This window comes from Sander lucioperca, chromosome 24, assembly GCF_008315115.2.
Source record: "Sander lucioperca isolate FBNREF2018 chromosome 24, SLUC_FBN_1.2, whole genome shotgun sequence".
Taxonomy (NCBI): domain Eukaryota; kingdom Metazoa; phylum Chordata; class Actinopteri; order Perciformes; family Percidae; genus Sander; species Sander lucioperca.
Window position 1 is genome coordinate 62,788 of NC_050196.1, and position 12,819 is coordinate 75,606.

The 12,819-nt window shown below is 40.1% G+C and overlaps 1 protein-coding gene and 5 non-coding genes across 6 annotated transcripts in view; all 6 read left to right on the forward strand.

Moving 5' to 3' along the window:
* Positions 1 to 12,819, forward strand: part of LOC116066805 (zinc finger protein 79-like) — a 37,095-nt gene that overhangs the window by 8,632 nt on the left and 15,644 nt on the right. The window contains exon 3 of the mRNA XM_031322967.2: positions 2,095 to 3,159. Coding sequence (XP_031178827.2) covers positions 2,095 to 3,056 — 962 coding nt within the window. The 3' untranslated portion in view covers positions 3,057 to 3,159. The remainder of the gene's footprint in view (positions 1 to 2,094; positions 3,160 to 12,819) is intronic.
* trnat-agu lies at positions 8,776 to 8,849 on the forward strand. The gene has a single exon. It is a non-coding gene; the product is annotated as a tRNA-Thr (tRNA).
* trnat-cgu lies at positions 9,636 to 9,708 on the forward strand. Its single transcript has one exon. It is a non-coding gene; the product is annotated as a tRNA-Thr (tRNA).
* Positions 10,108 to 10,181, forward strand: trnat-agu. Its single transcript has one exon. It is a non-coding gene; the product is annotated as a tRNA-Thr (tRNA).
* Positions 10,707 to 10,779, forward strand: trnat-cgu. The gene has a single exon. It is a non-coding gene; the product is annotated as a tRNA-Thr (tRNA).
* Positions 11,253 to 11,327, forward strand: trnat-agu. Its single transcript has one exon. It is a non-coding gene; the product is annotated as a tRNA-Thr (tRNA).

The following is a 12,819-nucleotide window of genomic DNA, read 5'->3' on the forward strand; positions in this document are numbered from 1 at the left end:
TCACAGAGGACAGAGTAACGTGAGGAAAATTCCACAACAGATAGCCGTCGGTCATAAGTCGTCACAAGGTTTACCAGTAAACGTGTTTACTAGCGTGACATGCAGCGTTTCTGTTGCCTCTAACGTCTGTTTTGGAGCATCAGAGCGCAACGCAGACATTTAAGTGGGACCGTAATCCGTGTTGCTATTTCGTCCAGTAGATACCGGGTACCGGTGCCCTATTGGCACCAGATTTTGACACGCACCGTTAACGTGAACAGAAAATTGCATTGCCTGTATCTTTCCACGGCAAACGTGCATGTTTGGAAAGCGGTCGCACAACAGCTGAAATGGCATACTCCTTCATAGTATCCTTCAACAAAGGAGGAATGTAGCACAATATGGATGTATTGGGAGGAATGTAGCACAATATGGATGTGAAATAAGGCTGAGCAATTTTATTGATTCTGCAATATAAATCGATATTTTTTTTCCCAAGGAAGTATCGATTTTTAAGCCGCGAGTATCGTTACATAAGTCCCATTCAAATCCCCCGTTTACTCCCGTTCGCGTTGCAGGAAGAGCGATTTGGTCAGCCAGCCGCTAGTGTCGCTGTAGAGCAAGTTACCCGTACTAACTTTACACAGACGCCGACGTCTACGGGCGCTGACACACAGAGCCGATTATTGGCCGTCGGACCGTCTGGCGAGGTCAGTGACTCGAGTCTGTTCAGTGTGTTCTGTGCCGTCGTCCGTCCGAGGAGCTGTCGGCATTCATTTTGGCTGACCTGACATGTTCAGTCGGAGACAGGGCATTCGGGACTCACCCGGAAATAGCAAGCGGATGAGCCTCTCAAAATCTGACGAAAATCTTTTAAACTGACCTTTGTCGATCTGAAATGAAGACAGATTCAGCAACTGCATGGCCTATTTCTCGCTTAAAATGTTTTCAGAAACACGTTTCGGTGAACTATTTTAGTACAATATGAGATCGTATTCTGAACGAGCCGCCATGACAGTCTGGCTGTGAATTTCCGGAGAAAAAAGAACCACGTGACGCGTTTGTCCAATCAGCTGCCGGTTTTCATTTTCTGGGAAACAATCAGACTGTTAATGGAAACAATACAGAGCAGCGCTGCCTGCTGCTATGGAGACGTATTATGTTTCGCGCACGCGCAGAGCGTATGCTCAAGTCGGCGTTTCTTCGGTGTGTTCTGAGGAGAACCCATGGTACTATGTTTACTTACCTTGTGGCTAGACTGGCTACCTCATATGTTCAGTGTCAAGCTAAAAAAGCTGTCAAAGAAACTGTTCAGAACAGGCCACTTCCTGCACTTTTTAACTTTCCATTGTTAATTGCAATACTGCACTTTATTTACTTTTCAAAGGCTTGTAAGCTTTCAATAAATGGAACTAATTTTCTCAACACATCTTTGAATCATTTTGTCCAGCATTTGCAAGCTGTAGACTCTCTGTCCAGTCAGAGACATATATTGTGTAATTGATGTTTTTAGTTTTCAGTTCAATTAATTAAATCCAAGTAAATGGAACACTCACAATATCGTATCGTGAGATTAGTGTATCGCTACAGCCCTAATGTGAAAGCAGTTATAATTAGCCTATTTGACAATAAAATTTGTTTTGGTTAAAATCAACAATTAATCGTGATCAATATATTGATCAAAAATAATCGTGATTATCATTTTGGCCATAATCGTGCAGCCCTACATGAAACCGTGATTATTTTTCAGACCATAATCGTACCAACAAAGTCTATAATTGTTGCATCCCTACAACCAACAGAACTGGACAATACTCATGCTTCTTTTGAGCTACCAGTGTGACGGCATTTTGCCTTCCCCTGTGAGTTATGTAAACAAACAATTGTTAAATCTGATGGCTCTGACTGGACTTCATGGTGCATTCAGCTGACCCTCTGTAAACTCATATTGCATTCATGTCCCCCTTGTTATTGTGAGCGTCAGTGCAGGAAAAAATCTTTAAATCAAAGATTGAATTAAAAGTCCTGACACCCCTATTTATTATGAACGTGAATAGAGCTACTTTTCAAAGTATTGTTAAGATTCACATTAATAGCTGTTAGTTTGTGTTTCAGCTTTACCTTCAGATGTCCAGAAAGTGATTGTTGGTGAAGAACATCAGCAGGAGTGGAGCTCCAGTCTGGACCAGGAGGACACAAAGCCCCCCAACATTAAAGAGGAACAGGAGGAACTCCAGATCAGTCAGGATGAAGAGCAGCTTCAAGGGCTGGAGGAGGCTGATATCACCAAGTTCCCATTCACTCCTGTCCCTGTGAAGAGTGAAGATGATGAAGAGAAACCTGAGTTCTCACAGCTTCATCAAAGACAAACTGAACAGATAAAAACAGAAGCTGATGGAGAGGACTGTGGAGGACCAGAACCAGCCATGAAAGCAGATCCAGATACACATTTACAACCAGATACTGATGACGAGACTGGAGACTTTTCTGAACCTGAGACTGATTGGAAGGACACCAGAGAACCTCAGTCAGGTTTAAACTCTCTGAATGATGATAGATTCCCTGTTAGTGATTCAAGATGTACTACAGATGAGAAAGCATTTAGCTGCTCTGAGTGTGGGAAAATATTTGGTTGGAAGACAAGTCTGAAGAGACATATGATAACTCATACAGGAGAGAAACCATTTAGCTGCTCTGTCTGTCAGAAAACTTTTACAGTGAAGGGAAGTTTAAAGGCACACATGAGAATCCACACGGGAGAGAGACCATTTAGCTGCTCAGTCTGTAAGAAAGCTTTTACAGTGAGTGGACATTTAGAGAAACACATGAGAATCCACACAGGAGAGAAACCATTTAGCTGCTCTGTCTGTAATAAAGCTTTTACAGTGAAGGACAGTTTAAAGAGACACATGAGATATCATACAGGAGAGAAACCATTTAGCTGCTCAGTCTGTAAGAAAGCTTTTACAGAGAAGGGAAATTTACAGGCACACATGAGAACCCAACACGTGAGTGTTACAAGCTCCCCCCTTGTTTTGCTTCTCCCTGTCTGCTCTACTCAGGTGATCCTGATTTGATCGTCAGTGGGTCCCCCCCCCGTACTTAAGGAAGGCTGGAGGACTCTTTTTTTTCAGACTGAAGCAGCTGTGCACCAGTGTGTTTATTTTTTGGGGGATTGAGGTCTGACCAAGATGCACCAAGACACAACCAAGATGATATTTGGAACTAAATTCATGATATTTGGATATTGTGCTATAACAGATGTATAAATAGTAATTGATAATGAAATAATTGAAAGTAGAGATGTACCGATACCAGTATCGGTATTGCTGCCGATACTACCTAAAACGCTGGCATCGGTATCGGGAAGTACTGGAGTTTATGCACCGATCCGATACCACATAATAAAGCCCTAAAGAAAATATATGCGTTAAAGTAAATTTAGTTTATTTCTGTTCTTTTTCCATTATGACTGACTGTCAAACTGGATAATAAAAGAAAGTTCTATGGCATTCATTGTTTGTGTTTGTTCATGTTTCACAAAGAGTTTAACCGGAGCCAGACCAACAACAAAGATAGAAATCATATCACATCCATACAGGGATAGTAGTATACAGTTGTTAAAACATAATAAAATATATGACATACTGGTATCGGATCAGTACTCGGTTCAGGTATCAGAATCGGTATCGGGATACAAAAAATGGTATCGGACCATCTCTAATTGAAAGTCTATGAAAATATATTTCTGGGTGTTGTACTTGACCACAAACTGTGCTGGAAGCCCCACATTAAATATCTGCATGAAGTTGGCCAGGAGTATTGTTATATTGAACAAAACTAGATACATATTGAACCAGAATACACTACATACTCTGTACTACATGCTTATTTGACCATATTTGTTAAACTATATTTGTAAATGTTGTATTTGCATATCTATTTGTTTTGTAACAATATGATGTAGTGAAGTAGGGGAGGACCTGATAAGCTGTATGCTTCCGCCTTCTCCTTCTCAAACTTATCCTTTTTTCTTTTCTTTTTTTTCTTTGGTAAATTCTGTTTTAATTTTGTGTTTTCTTTTGCAACGTTGTTGATTGTTCGAGATAAATAATAAATCAGAGGCACACTCAGTTACCATGGAGATTTATTCTGTGCAGCTAGCCTGGTCCTGGGCCTTTTCTGTTAACCCAACAGTGTTTTTGCCTTATTAGGGACCGTTCAGTATTTATGGAATGGACCACCGGAGGAAAATAAGGGAGGGTCATGTCTTTTATTCTTTGTTGAGGGGAGGGTCACCCACAATTTTTTAGTCTGGGGAGGGGGGTTCATTCTCATGTATTCATGAAAACAGCAAAATTTCAAAGTGGCTTGTTTAGTGCATATTTTTTCATGTAGCTCTTAGTCTCGGCCCTCCTTCGCTACCAGATGGGTCAGGCGCTGCCCCCTGGTGGCTGAAATGGGTAATTGCATTGTTTAAATGACCAGGTATTTTAGAAATATCTTAAATAACACAAAACAACTAAATGGTGGTAGGTAATACATCAGATTTCATATACTGCTTTAGTAAAAAAAATATTACCTGGCTGATGATGGGAGCAGCAGGACGCAAAAAACGAAAGTTACTGTTGCACTAGTCTGGACATCTTGCTGTGCCAACGTTGCAATAAAGGTTGCCTAAATACCATGTATATAAATGTGATGTCAGCTTACTAATTGATTGCCGGTTTTGTGTAGATTTGGACTTTTAGACGTTTATTCCACTTTGTTTAAACGGTGAAGTGGAGAGGCCTCGTTCACCTGTTTGGAGCTGGCTGGTGAATGTGACGCTCGTATAGGCCTTGCTGGATACACCGTGACCCTTTTTGTGGATCTACTGATCGCTGTGGATTGCTTTTTTTTCTGTGTCATTGGATTACGGCAAAATACGGATCTTTTACGAAAAACCCAACAGTTCCAATAATTCCCCCAAGAGCAAGCATTTAGTGTGACACTGGTGAGGAAAAACTCCCTTTTAGACACAAACATCGAGTGGTGAGGAAAACTTCCTTTTAGGGGAGAAACCTGGGACAGACCCAGGCTCTTGGTAGGCGGTTGTCTGACGGTGCCGGTTGGGGGTATGATGAACAGTGGCAAATATAGCAATAACAATATATGCATTGTTAGCACACAATTTGTGTTTTCTCCAGTGAACTGGGACTATAATTTTGGTGGATTGTACAATTATAAAAACCTATACTAATCTTACAAACCTCCTTAATTATAGACTTAGTTCTGGTTTATTGGCATTTCTTTAAACCAATCACAATTGTCATGGGCGGCGCTAAGCTCTGCACAGTGCCCCTGCCAAAAAGCCTCGGGAAGGAGCTTGTTTTGGTGGAACACGTGTACGTTCAAAAGTTTCTTTTAGTCGTTCTAGAGAAAGCTCAGATTGGACAGATAGTCTAGCTAGCTGTCTGGATTTACCCTGCAGAGATCTGAGGAGCAGTTAACCATAGTCCTCAGAAATCCACCGGAGGTTAGAACGCCAACACAAAGAAAGCGGAAGGAAACGGACATCAGTCAAAAGTCATGCATCTGACGGAATTTCCTGCGGCAGCGGAGCAATCCCACAGGTACAACGTCGTGGATATAGACTACTGGACCAGTATCTATATAGATTAGTACGGTGGCCGACAGGGGCAAACGCCCTGCAACTTAAGAAAACACACGCAAATAGACAAAACACAAGCAAATTAAGAAAACAACTTCATTAATTTGACAACACATGCGCAGCATTCAGCAAACGCACTGCAAATACCACAACACAACCAAATACATAAACGCACTGCAAATAAAAAACGATGCAAAAAGAAAAGCACGCAAACCCCGAAAAAAGAAGCGATGCAAAAAGAAAAACAACTTCATTAATTTGACAACACGTGCAGCATTCAGCAAACGCACTGCAAATACCACAACACAACCAAATACATAAACGCGCTGCAAATACACACAACACAACCAAATACATAAACGCACTGCAAATACATAAACGCACTGCAAATATGAAACGATGCAAAAAGAAAAGCACACCAACCCAGAAAACAAATGCAACAAAAAAATGCTGCATCCAGATTACACAACAGAAGTTCTCCAGGCCTCTAGAGGGAGCAGCTAGTGGAACAGCTGGATTTTCGACCTCACGGGGAGAGAGAGAGAGAGAGAGAGAGAGAGAGAGAGAGAGAGAGAGAGCGAGAGAGAGAGAGAGAGAGAGCGAGAGAGAGAGAGAGAGAGACTGCATAGACTGTAAATATTAAATCTATGTTTGAGATCTGTTTTCTCTGGTTTGGTGGGTGTGTCTCGGCCATAGACTATGGTCTCGGCTCAGGTCCGCTGATACTCATCAGCAGAGACGTCTGTAAACTCGTGGTGATAAAACATTTAAAACTGCATCAGCGTTTAACGTTGACGTTTGTTTAAGCCACATGAGAGGGTTTAATTTCGAGGTCCGAAATTACTGAAGTGTAGGCCTCCTCAAGTGTAATATTGTGATTATACAACAACGGTTACCAACAAAATAAGTGATCAATCTGTATTCATATTGTGGAGCAATTCGCTCTTGAAATACAAAAAACAGACAGGATTTCTAGTCCCTCCCTGTTAGTAAACCAGCCAATTTACCGTGGGATTTATCAAACTGAATAAATCCCGCCCGCACATATAAACACAAAACTGCTTTGCTAACTCCATCGTGTTGTAACTAAGACATCTGCTGAAAAAGTTATTGTATTCATCAGCATGATTGTCGTACTGTTTAGTTCACAAACATCCAACACACCAAAGTACAAACACATAGCAGATCAGACGCGAGCTTTTATTTTGAAAAGCCGAAGCTCGGGGACCAGCCGGGAGGGCATGAGACGGGAGCATAGACTGTATATTAATAATATATTATGTTATTAATAATAATAATAATAATAATTATATGAATTTAATATCGGTTAATAACGGTCGAAAATCCAGCTGTTCCACTAGCTGCTCCCTCTAGAGGTCTGGAGAACTTCCGTTGTGTAATCTGGATGCAGCGTTTTTTTGTTGCATTTGTTTTCGGGGTTTGTGTGCTTTTCTTTTTGCATCGTTTCATATTTGCAGCGCGTTTATGTATTTGGTTGTGTTGTGTGTATTTGCAGTGCGTTTATGTATTTGGTTGTGTTGTGGTATTTGCAGTGCGTTTGCTGAATGCTGCGCATGTGTTGTCAAATTAATGAAGTTGTTTTCTTAATTTGCTTGTGTTTTGTCTATTTGCGTGTGTTTTCTTAAGTTGCAGGGCGTTTGCCCCTGTCGGCCACCGTAGATTAGGCTACATGAAACACCAGGGAGAGGGCACCCTTTAAATATTTTGCTGGGGGGAAACAACTAACGAATACAATTTTTTTTATTGTTACAGTCATGTTTACAGTGTGCATTGAATTTATCACTTAATAATCTTTAGTTTCTAGAGTTCAGTGTTCAATTTCTTCAATATCTTTCTTTTCTATGTCTGTATATGAGGAAGCAAAGCATATAATATGCAAAGAAGGAAACTGCCTCTGTTAAAAAAACTACTGCTCTTAAATAAATACCATTAAAGTAATCACTTGTCATTTGCACAAACAAAGAGTTGATCACTTTGTCTGAAAAGCGAGCAGTAGAAGTTAATACAGCGGGGAAAATAAGTATTGAACGCGTCAACATTTTTCCTATATTTCCGATGGGGCTATTGGAATGAAATTTTCACCAGATGTCACTACCAACCCAAATAATCCACACATACAGAAACCAAAACATGTATGTCCATGACAAAAGTTATGTGTAATAAAGTGGAATGATAATGGGAATAAATATTGAACACATGGAGAAAAAGGGGCGTAAAAAGGCATGGGAAGCCAATGAACCAGCTGAAATCTGTCAGTATTTAGGAAGCAATCCTGCCCCCTATTAGTGCAAATTAGTGCATTAGTGATTAGTGCAAATCAGTTGGATTAGTCCTATTTGATGGCCTATACAAATATTTCTCATTACCAAGGTGTCACTCAAGAAGCATTTCATGATGGGTAAAAGCAAAGAGCTGTCCCAAGACCTTCACGAGCTATTTTGCAGCGGCTCTGTGCGGAGCCTAGCGAAGCCCATGACGATTCTGATTGGTTTAGAGAAGTGCCTCCTCCCATCCCCAAATGCTATGAGGAGTAGCCAGACCCTCCTTCAGGGCGCTTTGGAGGAGGGTCTGGCAAAGCGAGACCAATTACTAGCTAACGTTAGTTAACTGCAAAGTAAGCTTCCCCAGTGCTGTGTTCAAACGCTGTCGAACGTTTACAATAATTTCGAAATTACTTTTAAAATAGCCCAGTAAACATTGCTGGGAAATATTCAGGTACTACAACATGAATCGAAAAACACATGTGTTACTAGGTGGCTGTTGTTCTTATAAATATGTACTAAAATTACTTTAAATAGGCTGATATTTGCCTCATATACACACACCTTCTACTCTTCAGAACATTGTGGCAAATTAGCAGCTGAGAAGAGCAGAAAGGGCGACTCGGCAGTCTGCTAACTTGTTGCTCAGCCTACCAATATCAGCTGATCTGTTTAAGACTACAAAAACGTGCATGCAGGCTCAAATTCAACCACGTTGTTTTATCGAGATAAAGCAATAAGCAGAAGGAAACTCCACTAGCTGCTTTTTTTTTTTTTCTCGATTATTAACTTGAATCGTTCTAGAGAGAATCGCGATGCATCTAAGAATCGATTATTTTTCCCACCCCTAGTACTTACGGAGGTGCTGTGGCTTAGTTGGTTAAAGTGCCTGTCTAGTAAACAGGAGATCTTGGGTTCAAATCCCAGCAGCGCCTTGTTGTTGCAGAGATTTCCTCTGTTTGCATTGCAACTGCATGTGTACCTGATCCCCATGCTACCTATTATGCTACCCTGGTAGCAAATGAAAAAGGTAAAAATGGACTGTTTAGAGCAATGCAAGTGTAGGCCGTGATATACACCTAGTTTACTCATCAAACATTTCTGTTCATTTGGCCTAATCATGTTTTGATAAAAACTAGTAAATTGATTATTACCTCTCATCCACTCTGTAAGGAAGAGCCTGGAGGACGATCAAGTCAGGCAGTCGGTCCCTTGAGTGTCTTGGCCGTTTAAGTTTAAGTTTATTTCACCTCTGACCTCAGTCAGCATCACATGCACCTTAAACCACACCCAACAGTGATGTCACAGGGTCCTGGTGTACACTGCAACGGCCTTAGCAACCATCTTTGCTTGCTAGCGTTAGACGTCTATCTATTCACAGAACTAATTGATAAACTTTTCTTTTCGAATTCAAACCACTGTATAAATCACACAGGTAGACCGGACATTACATATAACAAAATACATTAGTTTGGTCACGTTCAAATTACAGTTAATATCTTTTTTCAACGGAGCTTTACTAATCAATAACCTACCTCCTGTCATATCAGTTACTCACTAAAATCGTTTAACAGCATTAACAAATTAATGCTATGTTAAATCCATTTCTCTTCTCAAAAAACATTTTCAAATCAAGAGTTTGAATTGTTTTACATCTAGTACTGTTCACATCCCTGTTCACTAGCTCATTGTATTCTCGCAAGAGGAATCAGTCTGTAGGAGGCGCTGTAGCTTAGTGGTTAAAGCGCCTGTCTCGTAAACAGGAGATCCTGGGTTCAAATCCCAGCAGTGCCTGATAATCAGTTGATTATCTTAACACAGTTGTTACCTCTTTATTTCCAACAAGGACAATGTCCTTAATACCTGATTTCCCATATCCAAAAAGTTATATGTAACATTAGGCTATTACCAAATGAAGTTTAAAACCACAATATGATCCATACAGAAAGTAACATTTTATTATAAATCTCAACACTGTACGCACAGCATTTCTCCTCCTAACTCGTTGAATCAAATTAGGCCAATCCAAAGTTACATTTTGTTAATTTAGTTAGTTTAGTCAGTGCAAACCTCAGCAAAATATCAGTTATAGTAAATGGAAAAAAAATTCAATCAGTCAGTATACTGTATATTATACAGCTTATATAAGGTAAAAGAGAAATTAAGACTTAACATTACAGAAGCCTTCAAGGTGGTGCTGTGGCTTAGTTGGTTAAAGTGCCTGTCTAGTAAACAGGAGATCCTGGGTTCAAATCCCAGCAGCACCTTGTTGTTGCAGAGATTACGTCTGTTTGCATCCCATCAGCATGTGTACATGATCCCCATGCTACCCATTATGCTACCCTGGTAGCAAACGAAAAAGGATTGAAAAGGCTAACTGTTTTCCCTGGCATATTACATTTACACAGAAACACTACATTATCACCGACTTAAGATGGTTCATAAAAACACATGAAATGCAGAGCAATGCAAGTTTAAGCTACAATATACACCTTAGTTTATTCATCAGCCATTTCTGTTCAATTGGCCTAATTATGCTGTTTTGATAAAAACTAATAAATTGATTATTACCTCTCCTCCTCTCTGTAAGGAGGAGCCTGGAAGAAGCTCACATCAGGCAGTCGGCCCCTTAAATGCCTTGGTCGTTAAAGTTCAAGTTTACACCTCTGACCTCAGTCAACATCACTAGCACCTTAAACCACACCCAACAGTGATGTCACAGGGTCTTGGTGTACACCTGGGCCACGTTCATCCCCGACAAAATGAGTAAACCGTTTGTTTATAGTGTATTTGGCGCTGTAGCTTAGTGGTTAAAGCATCTGTCTCGTAAACAGGAGAGCCTGGGTTCAAATCCCAGCAGTGCCTGATTGTCAGGTGACTACCTCAGCAGTGTTATCACCAGAATTTATATACAGTGACCTGTACATTTTCAACAAGGACAACAAACTTAATTCCTGATTTCCCAGAGTCTAATATTATATATAACATTAGGACATTAAAGGTGCAATATGTAATACTGACAATAAATTAAAATAGTTACTGCAGTACAAATTCTGCCAAATTTACTTTACACATCTAGGGCCTCCCTCTGAACACACTACACCCGCCACTTTTTGAAAATCTGGCTCAGCCTATTTTTGAGGATTTTTTATTGTGATAGAAATGCAATACCATCAATGTTATTGAGTCTGGCTCTTCCAAAATCGGGATAAAGCACTAAGCAGAAGGAAACTCCGCTAGTCGATTTTTTTTCGCGATTATTAACATCGAATCGTTCTAGAGAGAATCGCGATGCATCTAAGAATCGATTCTTTTTTCCCACACCTAGTACTTATGGTGGTGCTGTGGCTTAGTTGGTTAAAGTGCCTGTCTAGTAAACAGGTAGATCCTGGGTTCAAATCCCAGCAGCACCTTGTTGTTGCAGAGATTACCTCTGTACCCATCATGGTACCCTGGTAGCAAATGAAAAAGGTAAAAAACGAAGACTGTTTAGAGCAATGCAAGTATAGGCCATGATATACAGCAACCATCTTTGCTTGCTAGCGTTAGGTGTCTATCTATTCACAGAACTAATTGATAAACTTTTCTTTTTGAATTCAAACCACTGTACATCTGTACACTGTAAATCAAACAGGTAGATCGGACATTACATATAACAAAATACATTAGTTTGGTCACGTTCAAATTACAGTTAATATCTTCTTTCAACTGAGCTTTACTAATCAATAACCTACCTCCTGTTATATCAGTTGCTCACTAAAATCATTTAACGGCATTAACAAATGTGTTAAATCCATTTCCCTTCTCAAAAAACATTTTCAAATCAGAGTTTGAATTGTTTCACATCTGGTACTGTTCACATCCCTGTTCTCTAGCTCATTGTATTCCCGCAAGAGGTATCAGTCTGTAGGAGGCGCTGTAGCTCAGTGGTTAAAGTGCCTGATAATCAGCTGATTATCTAAACAGTAGTTGCCTCTCTATATGCAACAAACTCAATACCAGATTTCCCATATCCCAAAAGTTATATGTAACATTAGGCTATTAGCAATTGAAGTTTAAAACCACAGTATGATCCATACAGAAAGTAACATTGTATTATAAATCTCAACACTGTACGCGCAGCATGTCTCCTCGTAACTCCTGTTTAATCAAATTAGGCCAATCCAAAGTTACATTTTGTTAATTTAGTTTAAGGATCATTGTATGTTTTTAAAAATGTTAGCATCCTAATGAACAGGCTTTTTTTTGTACCATAACGTTACATGTGTCCATGTTGCGCTCAAGATCTCATCTGAACAGATTTCTGTCGTTCAAAAAACTCTCGACCAAGTTTAAAACTTTTACAGCCAACTTAATAAAATGTCTGGTTTTATTCGAGCTAGAGTTTATAAAGTCCATCCATTTGAACTGTCTATTTTTTCTTTTAAATTGTTTTTACCACACTTCCTTACATTGTACAGGGTTTTATACACCTAATAGTCTTTATTTTTAAATCCCGATGTTTCTATGACTCAGTCATATCGTGTTATTTTGCTGTTTTGTAAAGCACTTTGTAGCGTGGATTTTGAAAAGTGCTCTATGAATAAAGATGATCATAATCATTGTTATTTCAAGCTCTGCAGGTATGATGTCGTTGAAGTTACATACTGCTACGAGCTGGGTTCAAACCTACACAGGGAGACCCGTTTGGATTCCAATCCAATGCCCTAACCACTCAGCCAGGAACGGAAATAAACTACCACTACCACTGTAGCTGAGACAAGGATCAGGCCAGCAGTGAGTGGTTGCCATGGTGCAGCGTTGATTAGTGGATGGGTTGCAGGTGTGCAGCTGGGAGCAGGTGAATCAGCTTGGCAGCAATCAGGAGCCGGGTTAAGGGAGGCGTTAGCAGTTAGCAGGTTTAGC